This window comes from Lutjanus erythropterus, chromosome 12, assembly GCF_056507025.1.
Source record: "Lutjanus erythropterus isolate fLutEry1 chromosome 12, fLutEry1.hap2, whole genome shotgun sequence".
Classification (NCBI taxonomy): Eukaryota; Metazoa; Chordata; class Actinopteri; order Lutjaniformes; family Lutjanidae; genus Lutjanus; species Lutjanus erythropterus.
In genome coordinates, this window is record NC_139328.1 from 18,842,905 (window position 1) to 18,868,928 (window position 26,024).

General features: G+C 38.2%; 1 protein-coding gene across 3 annotated transcripts in view; it reads right to left on the reverse strand.

The window, feature by feature from the left end:
- Positions 1 to 26,024, reverse strand: part of LOC146317878 (collagen alpha-1(XI) chain-like) — a 135,925-nt gene that overhangs the window by 65,840 nt on the left and 44,061 nt on the right. For all 3 annotated transcript variants that reach the window (XM_084733067.1, XM_084733066.1, XM_084733065.1), the window contains 20 exons: positions 24,064 to 24,138; positions 23,465 to 23,548; positions 19,290 to 19,346; positions 18,260 to 18,313; positions 17,860 to 17,913; positions 17,409 to 17,462; positions 17,260 to 17,313; positions 16,489 to 16,542; positions 15,709 to 15,753; positions 14,367 to 14,420; positions 14,073 to 14,117; positions 11,007 to 11,060; positions 9,889 to 9,933; positions 9,583 to 9,636; positions 9,429 to 9,473; positions 7,242 to 7,295; positions 7,109 to 7,153; positions 4,566 to 4,619; positions 4,366 to 4,473; positions 2,813 to 2,866 (listed from right to left, as the gene is read on the reverse strand). In XM_084733067.1, the coding sequence (XP_084589193.1) occupies positions 2,813 to 2,866; positions 4,366 to 4,473; positions 4,566 to 4,619; positions 7,109 to 7,153; positions 7,242 to 7,295; positions 9,429 to 9,473; positions 9,583 to 9,636; positions 9,889 to 9,933; positions 11,007 to 11,060; positions 14,073 to 14,117; positions 14,367 to 14,420; positions 15,709 to 15,753; positions 16,489 to 16,542; positions 17,260 to 17,313; positions 17,409 to 17,462; positions 17,860 to 17,913; positions 18,260 to 18,313; positions 19,290 to 19,346; positions 23,465 to 23,548; positions 24,064 to 24,138 (1,143 nt within the window). The remainder of the gene's footprint in view (positions 1 to 2,812; positions 2,867 to 4,365; positions 4,474 to 4,565; positions 4,620 to 7,108; positions 7,154 to 7,241; positions 7,296 to 9,428; positions 9,474 to 9,582; positions 9,637 to 9,888; positions 9,934 to 11,006; positions 11,061 to 14,072; positions 14,118 to 14,366; positions 14,421 to 15,708; positions 15,754 to 16,488; positions 16,543 to 17,259; positions 17,314 to 17,408; positions 17,463 to 17,859; positions 17,914 to 18,259; positions 18,314 to 19,289; positions 19,347 to 23,464; positions 23,549 to 24,063; positions 24,139 to 26,024) is intronic.

A 26,024-nucleotide genomic window follows, 5' to 3' on the forward strand; every position in this document is an offset into this window, starting at 1 on the left:
TTGATCTATCCTCACTTCCAGTGAATTGTACAGCAAATAACAAAGCTGAAATTTCTCTAAAATGAGCCATACAAGTCAAAAATCAGGCCATAACTTCATAGTATAAGCCCAGCATAAAAACCAGGTCATAATTTCTGGAGAGTGATGGTGCTTTGAGCACCATAAGTTGAGTTTGATCTAGTTTCATTATATTGGAGACATGGGGTAAACTTTTCCTTATGCTCCAGTCAGATATAAAGTAAATTATCTTTGAACTAATAGATTTTGCTCTATAAAGACATCCTTATAATAAGTTACACCAGACAGCTTTGTTTTAACTTAGAGTAGGTGTCACTGTTTTTAAATGCTCTCATTTCTTTTTAGAAATAAAGCTCTCCAAATACAGACTACAGAGAGGAGACTGTGGCACTGTTTATATCACACCTTTATTGTCTCCCCAAAATAATTTTTGAAGTATAGAAAGTCTGAAAATAAGATCTGATCTTGGGCTCCACTGGGAACCCTTGTGGGTGGCCGTTGTTTAAATTATTTTTTAATAAAAACAAAAGAATACCCTCTTTGTTTTTGCATTTTCCACATATTTTTACTACATAATTACTACACTGATTCCACTGATGAGAAGATTTTCAAGAGTGAAATATCAGCTGACAAAATTGCTTGCAAATTAGTCACATTATACTCGACACTGGAACTGGAACTGTATCTTATTTTCTCCATGTCTCTCCCACTTTATATAATTTGTTCAGGTCTCTTATTAATCTGTGTGCCACGCTCATCTCAGATCAGATCCTGCTGACATTAACAGACAGAGCGGCAGACTTGCCTATGTGGACATTGTGAGAGTAGGTGTATCTGACCCGTCATATCAGTGCCAAGCTGTCAGTGCTGACAGCAGCATGGGGGAAGCAGCTGCAGCAGCATATCTTGATAGGGGAGTCGTGGCACAGCGGTCAGCGCTACAGTGCAAACAATGCCAAGACCGTTAGATAATGCCTGGAGGAGTTTAAGGAGGGAGGACAGCTGATGAGTCCAGCAGGTGACCGTGCCACTTAGACTTCCACCAGGGGCTATGGTGAGAGTACAGTGGGTGTCTGCTTAGGTTTGTGCTTGTGTGAGTAAGGGTTAGTCTGCAAGTTAGCAGATTTTGTAAAGGCGGATGAGAGAAAGTTCAGATGTGTGGATGTTGATCAGACAAAATGTTCTGTAGTGTACAGTTAACATTCACATAGGTATACAAACCAAGGGACATACAAGACATAATTCAGTCTGACCCTCTCATATTTATACATATTCACATACATATAATTTCACTCGCACATGCATGTCTATACATACACACCCACATGCATGTATGTTGTCTCATCTTTTTAGGTATCCATTACTTTCAGTGACATAGGAAATTCCTACTTGAGCAGGAGCAGTTAAAGGAGACATTAGGACAAAGTTACTTCCATTGCCGAGCAACTGATCTTCTGTTTTTTGCACCACTTACCATTTTGACAGTGTGTCAGACATTTTAGCTAAAGCCTTAACTCTGTTTGAAATCCACTTTCAAATTATTCTTACTTATTCCATACTCGTGAAACTGCAAAAAACATGAGCTTTCACTTCTTTTTTTTCACATCCGGACTACAGTGGACACAGTCCAGATCAAATTCCACAAATTTGAAAGTGGATTTCAGACAGTATTTCAGGCCTTACATGGCAAAATATGAGCAGAATTTGTGCAAGCCTCACACATGTATTTTCTGTTTTGAGAGTGAATTTCTGCTTAAGAAGAAACTTCCTGTGTCAGTGAAAGCAATGAATTGAAAAAAAAATTGTCTCTGAAACCAGAAAATACATGTGCAAGACTTGCACAACGTTGAAGTTAGCTTCCAACTTGGCAGTTAAAGGAAAAGTTATGGGAAACTTTACTTCCATGGTTGAGTAACCGATCCTCCATTTTAGACATTTTAGGTAAAGCCTGCAAGTCTGTCTGTCTGAAATCCATTTTAGGTCACTCAGCAATTACATTTGAGTTTCTTTTCACTTTTCTTAACTGCCACTGCTTAAGGAGAACCCAACTGTGTCAGTAAAAGTAATGGGTACCAGCACATGGGGGGAAGTTAGCCTACAGGACTTTCTGACAGAAAGTCCACAACACTCTTTGCCCGACTAGAAGCAGATTGTGGTGGAATACATGGAACACATAAACACATGAAATCCACTCAGGATATTGGGGTCTGACTCCCATGTGAAGTTTGTTGATTTCTTTTCATATTTAGCTGACATATTTCTGTCACAGTTTTCTGTCACAGTTTGGCAGCAAAACTACCTGATTAGGTTTTGGAGAGATCACGGTTTCGCTTAAAAGAAACCCTCCTAACCACATGTTGGGAAAGCTTTCTGGCAGAAAAGCCTCGGAGCCTATATTCTCCCATGTGGTGGATACCAAACAAAGATGAGACTAAATGCATTTACGTGAGTGGCAAGTATATACATATGCGAAAATGGCAATATATGTAAGTGAAAAGAGAATGTATATATGTGAGCAGGCTAAAATGAATCATGGCTTGTACAGCCCCTCATATATACAGTACATATGCATATATACATGAATTATGTGCACATACATAATCATGATAGTTTCACACTGAAATGCAGTGTTGTGAGCAGAGATTGTTGCCTCCTGCCCCTGAACCGCCCTTGACCAAGATGCCGAACACCTACAGCTGACCGTGATCTCTGACCTCCCAGTGGAGTGACGGCTTACACAATGAGAATTTCTCTGCATTGATCAGTCATGTGTAGCTTTACTCTCATCACACACCTTAGAGCCTTGTCTGCCAGGGTATCCGGGCAATCCAGGGACTCCAAGTTTTCCCTAAAAAAAGAAGAAAAGGAAAAAAAAAAAAAAGATGATGAATTGTCATAGTGCAGTTAAGTTCACAGAAGCATTGCAAAAAGCAATAAACTTATAAGCAGAGTTTAACTTCCAGAGTGGAAATTTTTTAATACCATGTTTATGAACGTGACATCATCCATGTAGAGGACTGCTCTGCTTTTAATCCCAAATGTGACTTCACTTTGGTCCATTTTGGTCACTTTATACAGTGTATGGTCATTAAGAAGTACACAAAATCTGATGTAACTGCTTTTGAATTTAAATCAAGTCATTTCTTTTTTTTTATTATTATGAATCCAATGCTGACTCTGGTGCTGGTAATTTGGTACTTGTACTGTACAACTGCACTGATATTATATAATTTAAATTAAGATGTAATATGTATAATTCATATTGTGCATAAGTAGCAAAATTAAACCACAGTCTGTATTCGCACCAGGTGGGATTAGCTCATCTGTGTTATTAATCATAATTAATAATTAATAATAATGTCTTGGTCCACCAAGTTGTCATAACAAAGAAATCCTAAACAATGTCAATTTTGCATTGAACTGACCTGTAGAAGATGTGGAAAACAGGTGTAATATCATGGTTATGACAATGTCATGTCAGTCTTATGCCCACTCTTTCAAATAAAGTGGTATAGGGCTGTTTAAATGAATTGGACTTTGACTTGTTTCATAATTAGGTTTTTCTATGGCATGGTTATGACAAGTTAGGTTGTTTTGGTTAACGTCAAGTTGTCATAACAAAGGCATCTCAAATAATGTCACCTTTGCATTAAGAAATGACAATATTGACAGAATGACACTTTATGACAACATCCATGTGCATGGTGTCATGTAGGTCTTATGTACATCATAATTTCTAATCATTTCTAAGCACTTCCTCTCTGTGGTTGCTTAAATCACAATTACTCTGACATCATTACTGTTTTTATGTCATTTTAGCCACAAATTGGATCAATCCAAGCCTATGTCCTAAGAAAAAGACTCATTGATCAAAGCTCTGCTGAAGCATTCATATTTCTCTTCAAAGTCATGATTTATATTCTAATCCTTTAATCTGAAGTGCGAAGATCTTGTTGTACCCTTTAATACTTATTTGTTAGAGTATAAATACAGCAGCACCACGAAGCAAGATATTCTGTGGTGAGATCAAAGCTCTGCAGCGAAACGCTGGGAACATAAAGCCAATTAAATGGGACTGTTGTAGAGCTGAAGAGAGGTGGAGAAAATCTTATCAGGACAGGTGTAAATCTATAGTAAACTGCTCTCTTTAGACTGTCTCCTCTCCAGTTCATTAAAAGTATCTGTGAAAAAGAGCAGTCTTGACCCTGGTCTGGTTTTGATCCCACATCAGCATTAAAACAGACCTTATTTTCCTACATCTACTCATATATGAGAAAGCATACAAATGTTGTAACATTTTATCATCACATAAAGCATAGCATTGATTGAAAAGCAATGATTATTTACCTTCTCTCCAGCTAATCCTTGGGGACCTGCTTCTCCGTTGGGTCCTGACTTGCCCTTGGGGCCCTCAGGGCCATCCTCTCCTCTGGGTCCTAGTACACCAACCTCACCCTTTGGTGCAAAGAAAACAAATGTAAACAGCGTCACCCTATCAGTCTCTGCAACAGCAAACATCAGTATTCTCTTTAGAGGTGATGATTCACCTTGTCGCCCTTGAGACCCATGTCGCCTTTGAAGCCGGGGAATCCATCCTCTCCCTGAAGATGAAAGAGAGAAAAAAGATCATTGTTTAGAGAGTTAGAGTGTTTTATCTTGTATCACAGAGACAAAACTAATCAAATCCAGCAGAACAGTTCACAATTAAATAGTTGAACCTCTTCAACTCTGTGGTGATGTCCACAGCCGCGATTACTCTCTTTCTGAGACTGTAGCAGGTTTTAATGTTTTGAAATTGCCTGTATAAAATTTTAACATCTGGGATAATCACAGCCTCATGAAACTTCAAAACCACAAACTAGAGACCTGGGGCTTTCAGAGGATGGATGGCTTTCCCAGGTATATTAACAATACAGGAGTCTATGAGCTATCTCCACAACAGCATCAAATTGCCAAAATATTCAGTTCTTGCAGACATCTCCAAAATGTCAGAAGTTTTTGGTACCAAATCTCAGCATGAATTTTTCAGTGGCGTTCCTCGAGCTCTTGTTATCCTAAGCTGGTATTTTGCAGGGATTTTTGACCATTTTAGGTGTCAAAAAATACTTAAACTGTGCACCAAAACTGTTTAATACATTGTATCAACCCAAAAGATCTATTTCACAGTGACAGGGGCCACAAAACTGTGTGTACACATGATTATCAGTGGTTGTGGATACTGGTTCCATGCTGGTTTTGTTTTGTAGTTGGTGAATGAAAGCGTGATTAATACAGATTGTACCCCAGCTTTAGAAAGTGTTATAACTTCAACGTCAAGTTCAACTTCTTATAACTTTAATGACTATCATTAACATCATAATCCAATACATTTTTTAAGACCTGTCAAGATAGTATTTACGACATTTTAAAGCCTAAATTCAGATTATTAGATTTGAGACTTTTTAAGGACTTGCGGAAACCCTGAATACACTCTTAGAAATAAAGGTGCTAACTAGAACCATAAAGGTTCTTTAGCTTATTCCCATGGGAGAATCTTACATGGTTCCCATAAATGGTTATACTAGAACCATCTATGAAAGTTTCCACCAGGAATGCCCTATGAGATGTTCTACAGAGAACCCTTCTGTGGTGTAATGGAACACTCTCTGGGTGCTCTATCCAGAACCTTTTCATCTTCTAAGGGTGCTAACAAGAACCCATCCAGGAACACTTTTATACTCCAAGGGTTTTATCTAGAACCAACCCAGAGTGTTCTACCAAGAATCTTTTTATATTCCATGGGTTTCATCTACAACCCACCAAGGGGGTTCTACTCAGAACGCTTTTATTGTGCAAAGAAACCTTGAAAAACAGTTCTTCAGTTCTGAAGAACTTTTTCTTCCAAAAAGGGTTTTTTGGATGAAAAGGGTTCTTAATGGAATTGTTAGTCTTACAAAGAAGTCTTGACAAACTCCTCATTCAAAAAGAGTTCTTCAAAAGCAAATGGTTCTGGGAAGAACTTCAGCCCTTAATGAAGAACCCTCTGAAACCCTTATTTAGAAGAGTGGTGACACCTAAAGACACTACTTTTTTTTTTTTTTTTAACAGATTTATTTTTTATATAAAACTAACACAGCTGGGCTGCGTCTTAAATTGATCTTCAGGTTCCAGCTTTCAGATGATGTAAACAATTTAAACAATGTGATATATACTGTTGACCTTCTATCCCTCCCAAAATACTCCTGACCCCTGCTAAAAGCTGGCAAAAATAAGGGTATGGTAGGGAGAGGCTGAGTGGAAAAGGAAGGACGAATTCTGACAGACAACTTCAGTGACTAAATCATAGTGAAAGTTTTCCATCAGTATCATGGTGCTGCTGGCAGTCAACAGTTTAGGACAGTTTAATACTGACACCTAGTGGCCACTTTAATGCAGCATTCACATGAACAGTTTTGAAGTTATGGCTCACTGTCTCGCTTTGTCTGTGCTGTTCTACTGACATCTGGTGGTTAACATCTAGAATACAGCGTTCGTTTTTCCCCCCAAGCACTGCTATCACTGGTTCATGACAGCTGTTTTCAGATGCCAATTTTCTGACATATTTTTATGCACGCATCCACTAAGATACTAAATCATAACACAATAAAATATGATAAGCATATAACATAATGTGCAACTTAGGACTGGAGAAATACTCGTCCCTCAGGAAAAGTAAGAAAAGTATCAAAGTAGAAGAGCGTTTCACAACATGTTCAGTATTTTAGGTAATCTCTGAAGGGCTTCAATTTCCGGACGGTTGAGAGGAAAAACGATGCAGTGGCACAGAGGTTGCAACAGGCCAAGTTCAACCACAAAGACCCAGCCAAACAATTGCAACAGATCGGTCTCCAGTGAAACGTCCCTACAAACAGCCTCATTCTGGTTTAATGTTCCACACCCCATTACAGCTCAGTGGCATGAGGGTTTAACTGCCAGCCTGATGGGCCCTTAAGAGTTTTTTCCACTTGCCGGATTCCAAGGAAGCCTCATTTGAGACAGAATTACTTCTCTCAATATTTAGAGAAATGACATCTGTCAATCAGCATAAGGAGAGGACTGCGGGAGCATTTACCTTTTCTCCTTTGCCACCTTTAAGGCCTCTGATTCCCTCCGCACCCTGAGGAGAGAGGAAAATAGAATGAGATTCAGGGAAAATGGAAATTCATCATGGCAGAGTGGTACTGCATGACTAAGATAGTGCTTACTTTCACACCACGAGGCCCAGGGTAGCCGATGGATCCCATAGGACCAGGATGACCCTAAAAGATTGAGAAAAGTGTTATGTGATTGGTGAAGTATGCTATATACTATAAGTATGCATCAACATTTACAGCAGCGTGTCTGTGCTGTATTAAATAACTTCACTAGAGATTTATTCATTGATATCCAGCAATTTCTTAATAACAGTGAACCTGCAAAAAGATACTGAATAAAGTTATGTATAAGAAAACAAAATTAATGACCTACAAGGCTATGTTGAAAACCCATGGATAAAACTGACTCTAAAAATGTGGAAAACTGTTATAACAGAATATAAATAGAGGAAAATATTACAATCATTAAGACACAGACTCTACTCCTAATGAATTAGATATTAGAATTGCATGGCAAAAGGAAGAACACTTCTGTGCAACATAAAGAACGGAGGAACACCGCTCAGCTCTGAAATGCTTAAAGGAAAATTCTTATTAGAAAAATAAGACTTCAAGTGATACCTGTAGGTGCAACATTATATTAATAAAAAGGTAAAAAAAGATGTCATGTGCCCATAGAGAGCGAGGCGATGCCGTTTTTGGATTTGTACCTCAACAATGGTTGGCCCTGTAGCTTTTTTACAAAGCTATAATTTTACTGTATGCCTAACTCTACATAGTTTGACTGTTTTTGTTTTTATCCTCCCTTGTGTTTGTATGGATCTCAAAATAGGACATTTCAGACAAAGATAAATTAATGATGTATGCGTTCAATATCTGTAACCAAATTTATGGAAATGCGTTTCCTGAATGTCAATTAAAACATTATTGAGGCAATCATAGAAAATCACAAGATTACAGCAATCACAGAAAAGACTGAGTAGGCCAATTTAGTGAGTTCTATTTTTGAGACAGCTTAACAGATATTATCTGAATTGTGGGGTTATATTAAACCTCGCCCTACTGGCACACAATGTGGGTCTGTCTTGGCCTTTTCCTTGTGCAGTTACACTTGTGAAGAATCTCTGAGAAACAACTGCAATTATAGACTTTTCTGTAAGTGGGGTTCAAAATGAACTTTCTTTCTCAGTGTCTCACAACTGTCCCGACTTCTACTTTCCACTGTCCCAGATTTAATAACCATTGTCCCAAACTGAATGTTTTTCCCAGTCTACATAATAAATATAGTTTAATAACTTTGTTGCATCACTTCACTGACTCACTCTGGTCTGCCATGGAAGTTCTACTACTTGTTCCTTCCTTGCACTTTGTATTTTCCTTCTCACTGGTTGATAGTTCTGGGTATCTTTACTCAATACTTTTAAAGTATCTATTGAAACCCAGCACCGAGTGTTATTGAAACTTCTCCAGTCAAACAATGCCTGCATTCAATCCTTTTGGCGCCCAGATTGAGAAAAAAAAGACTAGTTAAATGATTTTGCTCGCAGCCAATTGTCACAAGTGTTCTTCATAAAGACGAAAACAACACCCTGCTCTGCTGGTTGAGTTTATGTTTCTTGTTCATTTCTAACTGCTTGTTCAATAAATGCTTCACTGCAAACTGCAGTACAAATGCAAACCTGTTTCTGATATGGTATACAGCACTGATAATTTAAACAGACACACTTTTTCTCACAGTGGCAAAAAGCTTTATTTTACTTTGAACACCATTACAGTGTGTAAGTGCGTGTATGACGTAGTGTAGAGCTCATGCCAGTGTAGGGCTGCACGATTAATCGCAATAGCAAGGAAGAATGTATGTAAAAACAGCACTATAATGAAAAAAATCTTGTTTTCCAGATAAAATAAAACATGATCGTTTGATACAGACCCAAATAAATATCACATGATCATGATTTTAAACTTTTTCTTTCGGTGCATATGATAATTGTGATGCAAAACCGAGCATTTCCATTAATCATATCGCATACCACAATCACAACTGTAGTCAAAATAATCACGATATGACTTTTTTAGCAAAGCGTGCAGCCCTACAGTGTCACCTGATGTTTATCGAATTTGGACACCTAATATTTAAAATGATATATATTCCACAATGACACATAAAAGTAATACTTTACTTTGTGATAAGTTTCTCTACTGTCCAAGACACCGTATCTTTCTGTCCCTGGTTACAGTTTAATTACTTAACCAATGCCTGTAAGATCTAAGTTAATAACCAAACTATCTTATACTTACGGGTGCTCCTTTTTCACCTGCAGGGCCTTCTTTTCCTGGGTGACCCTATAAAATAAATTCAAGAGATTTATTTTATCAACAGCTGAGTGTCTTCTCAGTCAGTAGTTTGACTGAATGATGTAAAAATGATAAAGGAGTCAGGTGTGTTACTTACAGGAGGGCCATCAGCACCAGCGAGGCCAGCCAAACCCTGTTTACCTTGAGGTCCCTACAAAGAGAAAGTGATAAAACAGAAGTTAAACAGACAGACAGATAGTAGATCAATAGAATATAGTGAGTGTGTGTCTGTGTGTGTGTTTTAGCCTTTAGAGAAGCCAGTAAAGCCTATAGCCTCAGACAGCAGTGAATCTGCAGAATCACTTATGAGGTCTGGGCTGAAACATTCACTTATCGGGGCAGCAGAGCAGACTTGTGGTGGGAGGACTGACTGAAGGGGTGACTGGGTTCCCTCTTTACTTACTTTTTCTCCAGGAGGACCGATTGGACCTTGAGGACCAACAAGACCCTGAAAGACAAACAAAATATGTGTGTTACTAGACAAATCTTGTCTTTTTTTTTTTTTACATGATTTTGACTCAAAATGAACATTTGAGGGAAATGAACACCTGTTTTGTCCATTTGAGAAAGTCTATACCTAATTTTTTTATGGTGTGCTGTATTTGTAATTTGCTTATTTTGTAACTTATTCATCTTCTTCCCTCAAAAATTCCAGACTTTTGTTTTTGTTGCTTAGCTGTTTCATGCAGATGTGTTCAGATGTGTTCATTCAGCTGCGCAAAAGGAGGTTTGTTCTTTTCTGCAGTCATTTCGAAGTCACACATCTTGCAGATGTCTTGAAAAATTGCTCCATGATGAATGAAAAAAGTTATTAACACTTAAAATAAGTGAGCTGTGTTATTTTTCTATGGGCCAATGCCTTCCCTGGAAGGCATCAATCCGCCTCTCGCCAGGTATAACTAAAATGAAGTTATTATTTATTCAACCTGTATACCATCAGGACAGGTCCCCACTAATACTTTCCAGGGGAATGACGCCATCCTGTCCATACTGCGAGCGTCAGCAGGACTGAAAATCTTACCTGGCAATGGTCATTTAGCCCTGGCTACAATACTGGGTGTACTGGTTTGTATTAAAGATGTCTCCAAAGTGGAATATTTTTCACTGTGCCACCAACTGGACAATGTAATCAGGTTAAAGTGCTATCAAATCAGTACAATATGTCTCGTCTCAGCAGGACAGACAGGATGTTTTTCTTCTTTGTGACAACAGAGAAACAATGTTGGTGAACACTTGTAAAGTTCTCTCTATTTTGATTTTAGCTTTGCGGAAGGCACCATAAAGTGGCTATGAAATATAAAATGAAGGATGGGGAAAAAGAAGAAAGAAGAAGGAGAGCAGAAGAAAAGCATTTCTGCAAACACTTGATCAAGACAGGAGGTGTTTATAGTTCTCCCCTTTGAGCAATAGATATGGCAATGAGAGAGGAGAAGAGAGGGATGAAGAGACATGATAGGAGAGACAGGAGTTAGAAAAAAGAGATAGCTACAAAGACAAAGAGAGGAAAGAAGTGAAACTTACATGAGGACCAGGCAGACCCTGTTGTCCAGGAGGACCTGGCTCTCCTTGTGGACCCTGAACATGACAAAGAAACAGAGGAGGATGCAATTAATATTTTCAATTGCTGCAAAAAAAATCTATTGTGTGCTTTTAATCTGAACAGCTACTGAAAAAACAACATTCCAAAGAGTTCAGATACAGGTAAAGACTGTGTTGACTGGGAAACAAGGTTATTACAGTTAACTACAACCACTAAAACCTAAAACTAGGTGTGAAAAAACATTTTAGTTAACTCAAATAAACTAGACTTTGGAAAAAAAACAAAATCTAACTGGTACAATATTGTGAATTTGCAAAACTAACTAAAATAAAATAGAACTATACAGGAAATGTCTTTAGTGTTAGTCTTTGGTAATGTGGTCAAATTTGGAAATACAACAAGCATGAGGAGGTATTGCTGCATATGTTTATTCAGGCTGAGACTGTGAGTTCATGACTGTGAGTCAGCTGTCTTCACAAAGTGTTTCAGTCCCTCCCGGAATTTGCAGACTTTTTTTGAGATTAGGAATTCACAGCAGGCATTCTTTAAAAAAGTGTGATGCATGTTGCAATGTTTTGGGCATTTTTTTGCAATGATATCCACTGTGAATAAACCACACTCTGCTCTGAGTGCTCTATGTAACCAATAAAGTTCAGGATTGCAAAAAGTCTAACAAAATATACTTTATTTGTAAATGAAGACGTGCACCTCGGGGGTATTCCACAAGAAGCTAAATCTATTTGAGCTCAAACTCAGTCAAAAAAGCACAGAATTTAAAAGTGCACAGAGCACTGATAAATCACAATATCAATGACAAACCTTGTAGTTTTTTCAGTTCCTTGTAGTTTTTTTCAGTTTTTTACATTAAAAATAGAGGGACTGGTTTGTATTGAAATAACTATTAGGAACTTCATCAATCTTGCCCCTGAGAAATAACCCCCTTAATAATAATAATGGTAATAACAACAACAACAACAACAACAACAACAACAACAACAACAACAACAACAACAACAACAACAACAATAATAATAACAATAATAATAATAATAATAATAATAATAATAATAATAATAATGAAAAAAACAAAACTAATAATGAAACTAATAAAAACTACACTGAAACAGCCCACCCTGGAAACTAACTGAAACTAAACTGGAAAAAAAAGAAAGATGAAATAAAAATCTAAACTAATGAAAAACACAAAACTATAATTACTCTCCAACCTTAAAAAGTGTCACTATGTTAGATGAAAACTTTGGTTGACCTTGCTTGGATAGACTGCCTGAATTGTTTTTATCAAAGAATGAGAGACAAAAAGGTGGTGAGAAATGTGATCCACTGGCTCACGAAGCAGAACTGTCTGTGTTCTGGCCTCATCCAAAGTTATGTTTAGTTCCTGTCAAAGCCAAGCCTGAAATCTGGTGGCTGGTCAGAATCTAAGTTTGGCTACGAAGTACGGCTTTCTCTGAATACATGCTGTTGGGCCTGCAGAGCTATCTGGGTATGGATTAAAGTTAATAAGACTAACTGGAATGGTGGATTGTTTGTTGTATCCCTGCAGAGATTTAGTGTGTCACAAAGCAAACATATAAGAAAAGACCCTTGTGAAGAAATCTGCTCCAGCTGTTACAACAAACACCAAATACAAACGCTGCATTCAGTGAAATGATTGTTAGCAGGGCCTTAAGTGCAAAATGCAAAGTTAGGCATTCATGGAAGACCCAAATGCAGTCAGTTAAATCTTTGGGGTCCTCACTCATAAAGGAGGTCTTAAAAGCATCCATATGTTCGAGGCTGGTGTGAGTGGCAAGAGGGTTTATAAACACTTTGGGAAGCTCGACTTCTGTGGACACTTTGAAGTGTTCTGCTATGATTCTTAGAACATTCAGATATCAACACCAACTTTGGACAAATGAATGAGAAGCACAACCTATTCTTGTTGTTTTGTGTCCTTTTCACAGCTGCTTCTTCCTTCAGCTCAATGACTCAGTGACCACAGACAACATGTGGGCTTGCCCAGCTGTCCTGACCAATGATCTGTTTCCCTCCTTCAAATGTCCCACTGAGAACCTCCAGGAAGCTGAATGTGTGATGGGACCACCACAGACAGGCCTCTCTGTCTCACCCCTTACTAAAACTTAAAGGAATAGTTTGGATTATCAGTGTGGGGTCGTAAAAAAGTCCACCTAAAAAATCAATATCAGTTTAAGTGTAGACTAGATTAAGTATATTTTCATGGCTTGCTGTCAGACAGATATAACCCCCATCATACAAGTCAAATATTGCTCTCTACAAAGCAACCAAACTCCATGGGTGAAATCCGAAATTTTACCTCTGAGAACATAAGAGCTGCTGCTCTACCACTACCTCGATCTGTTAGACTGTTTGTGTTATTGTGTGACTTCTGTGAATCTAAACTATCCTTTTAAGAGACTAAAGTCACACAATAAAATAAAAAACTAACAAATAGAGGCAGCTGTAGATATGCAACTCCTGTGTTTTGCACAGTAGAATTACTAATTTCACCCATGGAGTTTGGTTGACCGTCTGACAGTGAGGTAAAGCAGTGAAAATGTTCTAGATATAGTGTACACTTAAACTGATATTGACTCTTTTTAGGTAGACATGTTTTAGGGGGTTAAAATACCTTTTGTTTCTGACCCTCTCCACAGCAGAACATTGCTTAGCTTTCATGCTGGTGGCTCTGTCTGCCACACTCATTATGGATAAGTACGTCACACAACCTCACGTTAAATGATTTGAACTATCCCTTTAAGGGCTCTGAAGACTTTTTAGTTTATGGAAAAAGTTTAACAGCTATTATAAGACACCCCTACCTCTATCTACCATATCTAATCACCAAATGACCTTTGACCTCCATTCTTGTCATGTTACACAAGGGTAAAAGGTCACTGACCTGCAATCGGCCCCAGGCAGGCCAAATTAGCGCTTAGGTGGTCTTGACAAAGTCACTTTCTGACCATCTGATTTTACATCATCACTTGCTAAATATTAAAAAGGAGTAAAACATAAATATTTCTCACCATGTTTCCTTTGGGACCAGCTTGTCCATCAAGTCCAGGAAGACCCTAAAGAGATCAGAATTTGAAAATTAAAGAAATGTAAAAAAGTAATATTAGGTTATCTTGGCACATTGTTGAGTGGCTATGGCAGCGAACAACATAATCACGATCCCACCGTCAGAAACTGAACAAGCTGTAAACTAAGGGGGGCATCCTTTTCCAAGCTCTTCTTAGAGGGGAGTCTCATGGTCTCAAATTTTGAAAGCGCAAATGATGAGCAGTATGAGAGTTAAATGATATAGGAGGTGCACTTACACGCTGTCCTCCAGGACCGGGAGACCCTCTGGGACCAAGCAAACCTCGAGGACCCTGTATATCAAGACAAAGGCAAAGTAAGGAAAATTAAGCAAAATAAAAAAATATATATATCGTGGTTTGTATTGATTTGCCTGATACTGTGCATTGTGTTTAGAAAAAGGCACACAATAAACAGTGGTGGACTGTAACTAAGGACAAACGTAAGGCACTTGTACTTTACCTGCATTTTCCATTTTCAAATAGTGTACTTTTTACTCCACAACATTTGTCTGACTGCTTTAGTTACTAGCTGCTTTTCAGAATGCAATTTTCCTTACCCTTCCTGTCCACTGAAAACTGCTGAGATACATGGTTCTCACAGGACATTGTCGCTACAAACATACGACGATTTTATGGAGTATCATGTATTGCTGGAGATCAAACACCATACTAAGTAGTTATATTAGCTGAACCTAAAACATCTACAGCAGTAAAATACAAAATACACATTAATGCAGCAGTAAAATTAATCATATTAGTCATCAAATATATTATCAATCATGTATATCATATATTAGTAAAACACTGACAGAATTCATAGTTTACTAAGTACATTTTGCTGATAACACTTGCATACTTAACCTAAGTAAGGTTTTGAATTCGGGACTTTTACTTGTAGTTAAGTATTTTCACATTGTGGTATTAGTACTTTTACTGAAGTAAATCCTTACATCTGTTTTGACTGTGTGAAATACTGTCCCCTTGTGGTCATAAGTGGTACTGCAGGAGCATTTCATGGACTGAACATGAAATTTATTTCTTATCTCAACAGCTTAAGTCATTGCACTTACTTTGCTCTTTCATCTTATGGTGCAAAGTATGTGATGAAACTGTTTCTTTAAAAGTTTGGTTTTGGGTACGACAGGAAGCAAGCATCTTTCATGCAACTCTATTGTCCATTTGAACTGAACTCGGCAGAATGTGGCAATTTCTCACAGGTAATGTCAGAGCAACACTGCTTCCTGCTTCTATTTTCCGATCTATTATTCAGAGCCATTCTGTCTTGGCAAGATCAAGATTACAAATGCAATGGTCCTTCCAGACAGGAATGTCACCACAGTTGCAAGAAGAGAGGAGGAGGTGAGGCTGTTATTGAAATAATTGCCAGAATGAATGTAGAGGAAGGAATGAGGGAATTGGGCCTAGAGTAACACAGGAAATTAGTACGTTTGTGGTCATACATTCATCATATTCTTATCTTTGTCCTGAAACAACATAAAGTTTAACAATCCTGTCCAACTATGTCATCAAAAAAAATAAAAAATAAACAAATAAATAAATAAATAAAAAATACACTTACACTCTCTCCAGCCACACCTCTCTGTCCAACCTGGCCATCTTCACCCTGTGGATGGAAAGAAAAAGTAATTTGAATGATTTTTAAAGGAGAAATATGTAAAACCCTAGTGTTCAAAAAATTAGCACTACCTTCCAAATTGTAAATTGGAGCCATAAATGCGAAATCAAATTAGTTGAATCCCTATTTGCTACACAATCTGAAAAATCTGAAAATACACACTCTGGAGCTTGAGCTTAGTGACTCCCTGCCTCACTGCTTGACAGACTCTGCTAGCATATTGTCCAACATGAGCACAACATTAACTTGACAATGAGTCCTGCATTGACCAGCTGTTTATAACAACTGTCAGTTGTCTATAAATGTAAATCTAAGCCTGTTATCCTGAAAACGAAAGCCCACTGCTCTAAAAACACACACTGTGAAGCTGGAGTTCAGTGTTTTCCTGCCTTACTGCCTGACAAACTCCATTAACATATTTCTTAATTTCACTGTTATAAACATCTACTCCTTCTAAAAGATTATCAATGATTTCTTACAATTCATAAAAAGACAATAACCCATTCAACATCAATTTTAACTTTACTAAATGTGACACAGCCCAGAATAGAAACTTTAAAGGAGAGCATGCTGGCTGCAGCATTGTTGTTGGAGAAGCTGGTATATTAAGTTTAAGCTAACACAACATATCATAGTCAATTTTAGTACTCTTAATGTTACATATCGCTCCTTTTGAAACTTTTGAGAACAAAGTTGTTATATGATGACTGATGAGCTACTTACTCTTGGGCCATCCTCTCCTGGAGGTCCTGGAGGACCTGTAGGGCCCTGTTCTCCCTGGAGAGAAAAGATCACAGGAAAGCTACATCAACAAAGAGGGGGAGTGTCAGGTCACGAGAGAGTCAAGATGCTTGATCCCTGCAGCTAAGAGAGAAAAAAGCTCCTAATTTTCACTTGTTGAAAAGTATATAATATGGGTCGAAAATTCAGAAAAGAGCACTACAAAAAATGGGAACAAAATTGCCTTTAATCTACAGTAAGAATGGTCACCACAATTGGCATGGACCTATATGGTTTCTCCTATTTTTAGCGCTCTATAAGGCTGGCCTTCCATGGTGGCCCTGTAATTACTCAGTATAGGATAAGGCATGACAGCCTGTCTAGAAATACCCTACTCTGTGATCTCTGTCCTCTCTCTTTCGGCTATCTACGCGGGCCCAAATTCCACAAACACACAGACTCAGCACTCCAAGCTTGGTTAAACGCAGCCTGAGTGGTTCTGGAGACGGTCCCACCTTCTCATAAGTGGGTCAAACACCCTAATGAGTTCCAGTGGTTCAGAATTCATATCTGTCAACACCAGAGCGTGCATGAGATGGATGGGAGGCGGCCTTTGAACTGCCAATCAGGCCTGGTGGTGCTCTAAAGACAGGGCATGGATCGACTGTGCTCAATGGGGATTTCGGTTGAGAAATAAGAGACTCTACGATCTTATTTTTGGAGACAGATAGAAGTCTTTAATGATGTATATTCATTCACCGAAATCATACTTACTCTGTGCCCTTTTTCTCCAGGAAGACCGGGGAGGCCATCAAAACCTCTGTCACCCTGAAACAGCACAGAAACAAATGGTCAGCTCCATCAAACGCCTTCCACAGACACTCTTGACACTGGTTTACTGGATGACCTGATGTGTATGTTACCTTGGGCCCTGCCTCTCCTGGCATTCCTCGAGCACCGTCAGCTCCGTTTCGACCCTGGAGAACACGCAAATATCATGTGAGGCTACATGGAAATCACATTAGAAAAAATATTCAATTATCTTGGACGTTTTTTAGAGCGTAAACACAGGGAAGATGCTATCATTTTTCTAACTAGTTTATAGTTGAATAAACATGACCTTATGAATTTACACAACACGCAGAGATGATTATTGGGTGCAGCTGACTTATTTGAAATAAGGCCATGTTTGAAATGAGGCAGCCTCTTCTCTTTGGGCACTGTAGCGTGGATGCTGGCTCTCTTGTTGGCGTGAAATATTAGAAATTTGGGTATTTAAACTAAATCTTTTGTTGCTGATCTGGAGAAGAGGAATCAATAAAAAAATAAAGTATAAAAACCTCCTGGTTGATCCTAGTTGGAAAGAACTCTTACCCTCTTTCCTGATTTCCCTGGTGGACCTGTTGCACCCTGAAGACCTCTGGGTCCCTGTGGGGAAAACACAATTCACATTTAAGTTACATTTTCAGAATGTTGAGATGCATGAAAGTAAAAAAAATCCCTTTGTAATACCTTCTCGCACTACAAACTTCTGTTCACTACACTGATCTGTCCAAATAACTAATCAAAACTCACCTTCCCAGAGCTGTTTTATAAGTATGATTATTGTTGTGTATTATGCATAGTGAGCGGCCATTATTACAAAATAAACCAAGGTTAATGCTATGAAAAAACTTGTGTAATAAACATTATAAGTGTGTTGTGTTTTCTGATCATTTTACCACTAAGTGTCTTTGAGTACCCTGAAAGGCACTCTGTTAATAAAATGTATTACCTGTGGTCCAGAATCGCCGCTGTCACCTTTAAGTCCAGGAGCACCAGGACCTCCCTATTAAAAAACACATACACAAATTTAATGAATGAACATATCTGCATCAAAGCCAAATATTTGGTCATCCCAAACTAATAGAATTTAGGTTGGACTAGAATACAATACAAATCTAAACACACATAATGTAAGAATTTCAAACTTGGACTGTGAATATACAACAAAATGATCTCTTGGATGATCTTATCCAAGAATTACAAGATTGGTGTAAGAGTGTGTGTGTATGTGTGTGTGTGTGTGTACATGGACAGATTACTACCCAATGGGCTCCTGGGCACAGACAAGTCAAAGGCCCCTCTCCCTCTTACATACAAGCAAAACAGCCAGACGAAAATACTGTCAATTTGCATAATTTTCAGTCTGTTATTGGTCGTGTTGCATTTCTTGGTAGTTGATTTGTGTCTTCTTGTGGTCGCTTTGTGTCGCTTTTTAGCAATTTTGTGTCCCTTTATGGTCATGTTGTGTCTCTTTGTCTCTCATTCTGCTTTCTTTTATTCATTTTGGGTTTCTCTGTAGTCGTTTGGTGTTTTTTTCTTGTCGTCTTATGTCCCTTTGTAGTCATTTTGTGTTTTTTTGTGGTAATTTTGTGTGTCTTATGCTTCCTTGGGGTTGTATTGTGTCTCTATGTAGCCGTTTTGTGCTTGTTTGTTGTCATTTCTGTCCCTTCGTAGTCATTTAACTTTTAGTGTGTCTTCGTTGTCATTTTGATTCTTTTTGCGTTTCTTTTTAGCTGTTGTCGCTGAAGGGGCCTCTGGTCATGTGTCCGGTATGCCCATTCAGTAATCCATCTGGGTGTGCATGAGTGAATGCATATGCACGTACAGGGTGTGTCTTCGGAAATGATGAATGCTTGAGTTGAACCCTTCACAGGAAAAAGTGCTAATATCGTAATGTGTTATTCATAAACTGAAACGAATCAATGCTACACTGAATAGATGAGTGGTGTGTATGTAGAAGGTTTTCAAAAGTTACTCACGACAGGACCAGATCTTCCCGTCATGCCCGCTGGACCAGGAGGACCTCTCATAGCCAGCTGTAGATCAGATAGAAAGGAGACATAAACCACTGATCAGCATTTATACCCATCCACATCAAATGAACACAATAAAAAAAGAAAACGTCCTCCTGTATTATATGGAATCAGAATAATGTATGTTTATTATACAGAATAATTATCACTGCCCTATTCACCAAAGAAAAAGTACTGATGAATCAATGTTTTTAACCGTTTTGAATTATGAAGATGTTATATGTGAATAAGGTGCAGCCTCTACATTGAAATGAAATGGATGCTAATGATGGATGTCTACCATTCAGCCCTAAGGTTCATTACTGGTGATCCCTGCAGCACCCAGCACTGCCATCTTTACCAAAAGGTCAACTGGCCGTCTTTGGCTGTGAGGCGGGACCAGCGTGGTTTTAATTTATTTCCAGATGCCTCCACCCTATATTTCATCCAGATAATCTTCGTGCTGGCTCACTGAATAGGTTTTTGCTCCACAAACTATTAATCAGAACTGATTCAGGAAAAATGTCATTCTCTCACAGTGCATCTTATACATGGAATAACCTGCAAAAGGCCTTAAATTTGGACTTTTTGTCGCCACTATGGCTGTTCAAAGGCTTTATTTCAGATCTTGTTTTAACGGATTGTAAATGCTTTAACTATACAGTGATTTCATTGCCATTGTATTAATTTATTATTTATTCTGTTTTATACTATTATAGTATTTCCTTTATTCTATTATTTACTCAATAGCACGCTGATTATTCTGTACAAGCATTGTTTTACATCTTAACACAGTGGTAAATAAGCTAGGAGGTAACAATATATTGAATATTGTAATACTGTAATAAAAAATGTCTTGAAACTGTACCAGTGTCTGCCATGATATTACATTGTTAATAATTCTATCTTTATCTTACTTCTATTTTATTTTATAAAAGGACTGTTTTCCATTGCTGCATTTGTTTTTGTTTTGCAGCTGCACATACATAATTCAAACATTCACTGCCGACAAGAATTCATGGCTGCTTTTATATTATTTCATTAAAGGACAGCAGAAGGACTTTAAGTTAAAAGGAAGAACAAATTTTATATGAACACAAATGCTGTACACATCAGATTTAGTATTTAATAAAGGATTTTTTTTTTTCAAATCATTGATTACATACAATTTATATGATTAACATCATATCATGGACTTCTTATTGTGGTAATTTTGTTCCTTGAGTTTTTGGTATTGTTACATCCTTTTAAATCAGGATTCCTGCTTTACTCTCGGGGAAAAATATGTAGTAAGTATTTTCTCTTTCCAGTCAGTTTAGTAGCATCCAGTGATCATCAGAGCATCTGTTTTTAGTCTGATGGAAATATCTTTAATAGATAGAAACTTCTGAAAATAAGTTGATTTCATTTAGATTTTTAAATCTCAAAATTAAATCCATCAAGTGCACATTCCTGGTTGTTTATGGGATTATTCTTAAATTGCAAAATTGATATAGTATGTGTGTTAAAAAGCAACATTTAGTCCCTGTAATAAAGCAGGAATTTGTCATATTGAAATTGACACTGGGCTAACTGGGCTTGACGCCAAAAGAAATAAAGAATAAAGAAAAGAAAACACTAATAAAAAGCCACTGATTTAGCCTCTGTACAGCTTGGAAGCTTACAACGTGCAAACTTTACTTTGTTCCTGTTCAGAGTTTACCACTCTGGACTTTGTTCCTGTTCATGGTTGACCACAGACTTACACTGCCAAAAAAGTTGTCTGGGATTTATTTTCAGGCTGATTACTCAATAAGTGAATTTGCTAATTCAAAGGAAAGCAATTCATGCCCCACGCTACACTTAAGACTATGAGATTAGTTAATGCATTTGCGATGTCATTGTTGTGCAAACAGTTCAAGAAGAATTCAACAAGTTCAACAAGTTCTCCCCTCAATTCCCTTTACATTTTAACTTACAACTCCTGCCACGTTTTTTCTTTTTCTCTCCTCAGGCCAAACCTCTGGCATAAAAGACAAATATAGAAAGGTGACAAGAGCTTTCAAGACATTACTAAACACCAGTTCACCAGTTTTGACAGCCATCCAGCTGCATAGGGTGCTGTGAATGTGTGAATATTCAGTGTTTGTGCCACAAGTAATGAACTCCAGGTGTTTCTGCTATAGATCACACCTTGCTTACAGCCGCATAATTCAACCTGTTTTTCAACAGCGCCATGGTTATCAGGACCCCTGAGTGAGTGTGAACATCTGGAGTGGCTTTATATACTACCCAACCTGAGACGGGTCCATATTTTGGAATTCAGACAATTTATAGGATGAGTGGGACTTGTGAACAGTGATGCCTCCTTTCTTCATTTACAGGGTTCCTACACCTTTTCCAAAGTCAAATTCAAACCCTTTTCAAGGATTTTTAAGGTGCCTGTTCAAGCTTTTCCAGCACCTTACAGCTGTGGTAAATTACATATTTATATACGACAATCACTCAAACAATGACTAGACAAACAACCTGAATTTCAAGACTTGCAAATCATACTAAGAGTATGCAAACATGCAAAGTGGTAAGCATGGCTCGAGCACAGCTGCAAAAGGCAAAAGCAACTGACCTTCACCTCACCTCTGAACACCAACTGTCTAATCACAGATTAGCAACCATAGCTATAGGCACTGCAGGCCTGTCGAGCTTTGTATTTTTCTCCATGCTGAAAGGTTGAAGCAGTATTAATGGGACCCTCAGAAGAGTCTTTATTGTAATCTTTCAAAGATGTAAAACACGAAAGCACACGTGTGAGGAATGGATTAAACTTTGTCCTTATCTACTTTAACGTAAAATACAAACATTAGCATGCCTGACTAATTAACGCTTATTCCGGTTCTCTTCCTGAGGTGACAGTCTGGCTGTTCTGGTTAAGTGACCGTTTTGAGGTCTGCTGCAATAATCTAGTCCTTGCGCTTCCTTTAACTACATTAATGAGTGTATTTTCTGTCATCTGGCATCTTCTGTGTTGTGTCAGTCTTTTAGGATTGATGCTACATCATGCATGCACTTTGACAGGGTTCTCGTTTTAAAATGTTTCAGATGGAAACATTAAAAAGTCTGCTGGAGATGGACAGATGATTGAGTGCAAACATTAGCATTATCTTACATTAGCTTGCTAAATGCATGAAATCTGCTAGAGAGACTCATCATTTTAGTTGACAAAATCCATGGTCGTCTGCAAGAAATGAGAATCTGCTTTTGTTTTCTTCTCTGTGGAATCAAAGACCTCATGTTTCAACAATAACTCCTAATTCTGATGCCAAATCTCACACCATTATCACTGTTGAGCTGAGCAAATGGTGAATCAGGCTTTCTCACTTATTTTATTTCTTAATCTAAAACATGACTTCAGTCAGATAGTGCTTTATTATGGAAGTAATGCAATAACAATTCATCCAAAATCCAAGCACTTTTCAAAGGTTTCAGACATCTGTATGAACCCTGCATTTACTACACTTAACAACTTATTAAATGTTTTCTTATAAAATTTGGACTGCAGCATTTTTTAATGACATATAAAATCTCAGTCATGTATCTAAACTTCAGAAAATTAAATTGAAGTAAAATGGGAGCTAATGAGAGTACACAGCAGAATTCAATGTCAGTGTTTTTTTCTCTCTTGCCCGGTTGGGCAGCTTGGGCTACCACCATACCAAAGTCAATTTTTACTTGCCCGTTTACAAATTGGCTTATTTATTATCAGTTATCAAATGACAACAGACACTAGATTTAGTTCCCATGTTTAATCAAGGGCTGCAAGATTTATAAAATGTCAGAAAATAGTTAAAAATATCCATCCCAGTTTCTCACAGTCTGTGTCTTTAAGTGTCTTATTTTGTCAGTCCAAAACTCAAACATATTCAGTTTATTATGATAATACATTTTCATATCTGAGAGGCTGAATAAGTAAAAGCTGATTTTATGCCATTTTCCCATGAAAAAAATACTTTCATTTACTAGCCCGGCATACCACTTCACTTGCCCCAGGCAAGTGAGCCATCCTTATTGCTGAGCCCTGCACTGACAAACAAAAAAAATGAAAAGTAAAGTGTTCTCTAAACTGAGAAGGAGGCACCTGGGTCACATTTAGCACTGATACTTACCCTGGCCTGAGATAGGATGGCTTGAGCCTGAGCTTCCTGGGCTGAAACCACAGGTCCCTTGTGTGACTCACCGCCTGCACGGAACTGTCAACGACAAAACAAAGAAAAAACACAATTAAAAACAAATGGGACTTGTCTCTTTTTACAGAGTGAGACATCTGATGGGCTCTCCTGGAGAGTGTGTTCAAATATTTCTTTGTTAACCTGTAAAGCTGTCACCATGCCACACACACACACATTTACACATACATATGCTGGCATAAAAGCACAGGCAGCTCACACACTCACACTCACACACACACACACACACACACACACACACACACACACACACACACACACACAAATATGTGTCACAGAGCCTTTCAAAGCCTCAGTCACTGGTTCCACTCCATTGCACTGGCTGACATTTACAAGGTAAGTGATTTGTAACCCAAAGAAAATAAGGTTGCGATCCCTTGGCCTACTGGTGATGCTATGAGGTAAACGGACTAAATGAAGCGAGTTTCACAGGCTAGTGCCTAAGATGAAGGGTGTACAGTATGTGAGGGAAACGAGACAGACAGCCCAGTGGGCATGTGGAAGGCACCAGCACTTACTGGAAGCATCAGAATGGTACCTGGAGGCCCAGGGACACCGTCAGAACCAGGAAGACCAGGACGGCCTGGAGGACCCTGGCGAGTGAGAGAAGGGAGAGAGAGTTGGTTCTTCAGAGCACAAAGATACCATGCCTCAGTGTGGGTGTGTCATGCAATCAGAGCTAAGGTCAATAACAAAAACAAAATATATAAAATCCCCATAAAAGGGATAGTTCTCATTATTTGAAGTGGGGTACAGTCAGTGTATTTGATACATTAGATGCTGGTCAGCTCGCACCCAGGTTGAAGAAGCAGAGAGGGGCATCAGCACAGAAGCCAAGCAATGAATTGCTGTGGACAGGGTCAGCAACAGAATGTATTTTAGGCATCTAAAATTGTCCACCTGAAAAAATACATCTCAATTTAAGTGTACGCTATATTTCCCCCGCTTTTCTTTGCCATCAGACGCAGGAAACCGCTGTTGTGCAAGCCAAATATTGCTCTCACCAAAGCAACCAGACTCCATAGACAACATGAGTAATTTTACCTCACAGAACACAGGTTTTGCACAGGAGTCGTTAGTCTACCACCCCTTCCATCTGTTATGCTTTTTTGTTATTTTTGGTTATTGTGTGACTTTGGTGTTTTAAAAGGGTAGATCTAATTCACAGAAGTCAGACAATAACACCAACAAACCGAGGCAGAGGAAGTCCAGCAACTCCTGTGTTCTGCAAGGTAAAATGATTAATTTTGCCTATGGAGTTTGGTTGGTCTGGAGAGCGCAATATTTGACTTGTATAACAGCAGTGTTGTGTGAGAAAAGGCTGTCTGACAGCACAGTAATGTGGTGAAAATATTCTAAATATAGTTTACTATAGTTTATAGTAGTATGTTATGTTGTTGATTTTTTTTTGGTAAGTGGCTAAAATACTTTTTGTTGTTGACCCTTTCCATAACAGTTCATTGTATCTCCAAACTGGGGGTGTGCTCACCACCATCTGGTGTAGAATATCACCTAACTATCAATAAGAACCTCCTACAATCCCATTTCAAATAACTTGAGCTATCCCTTCAACTACAATAATGCTATTCAAAAGGACTTGAACAGTTTTATTGTTAACATGCATGTCCTCAAAATATTGAATTTGAATTATCAGCTGTTGTTTTGTTGACTTGTATATTGTATAGCTTAACGCTGCTAGGAACAATTAATATTATGTGGTGAATAAGCAAGTTGGATATTTTCCCATGAGATAACATGAACATTTCTCTACAATCACCTGGGGGTGCTAAACAAATTGAAAATGAGAAAAAAAATGTTAACAGTACTAACAGCAGCAGAGCAGAGACTGAACAATGAATCTGTTCACAGCAAACCCCTTCTCTAAAGACAATAATATCAATGGGAAGGCACTTTGCTATGTTGTTGTTACTTATTTCAAATAGATAATTTACTAATTCTACTGGGAAGAATAAGACAGGATGAAGTTTCAACCACCAGTGAACAGGAAGAATGGATTTTCATGATGCTGGTCTCAGAGGGATACTGCCTGCAGGAGAGCACTGACTTTATAACAAGACTAGAAATCCACACCCACGGCGCAGTGAGGCTACAATGCTGATTAGAATCCAGATAGCACAATTGCTGGGCTGTGATTTGTCAGCCGTCAGCTGGATTTCTCATTTGTAAACTCTGCCTCAGCTTACAGGCAAGGTTTTTTAAATTTAATTTTAATAGTAGCTTGCTAATATGCTATCATTAGCAGAGCATGTTCAAATGAATAAGTGCAAATAAATAAATGAATCTAAATGCCTTCATTTCCACATCTTTCAAATGGAAACTCCGACTTAGCTGTTAGCAAGAAGCCGTGACACAGGTTACAGTGCATTTGATTGTTTGGATTTGAATACATAAGGAACAGCAGCAGAATGATAAAAAAAAACACTAAGCTGTTTTGTGTCTGGCTCACCTGACCTTTGTC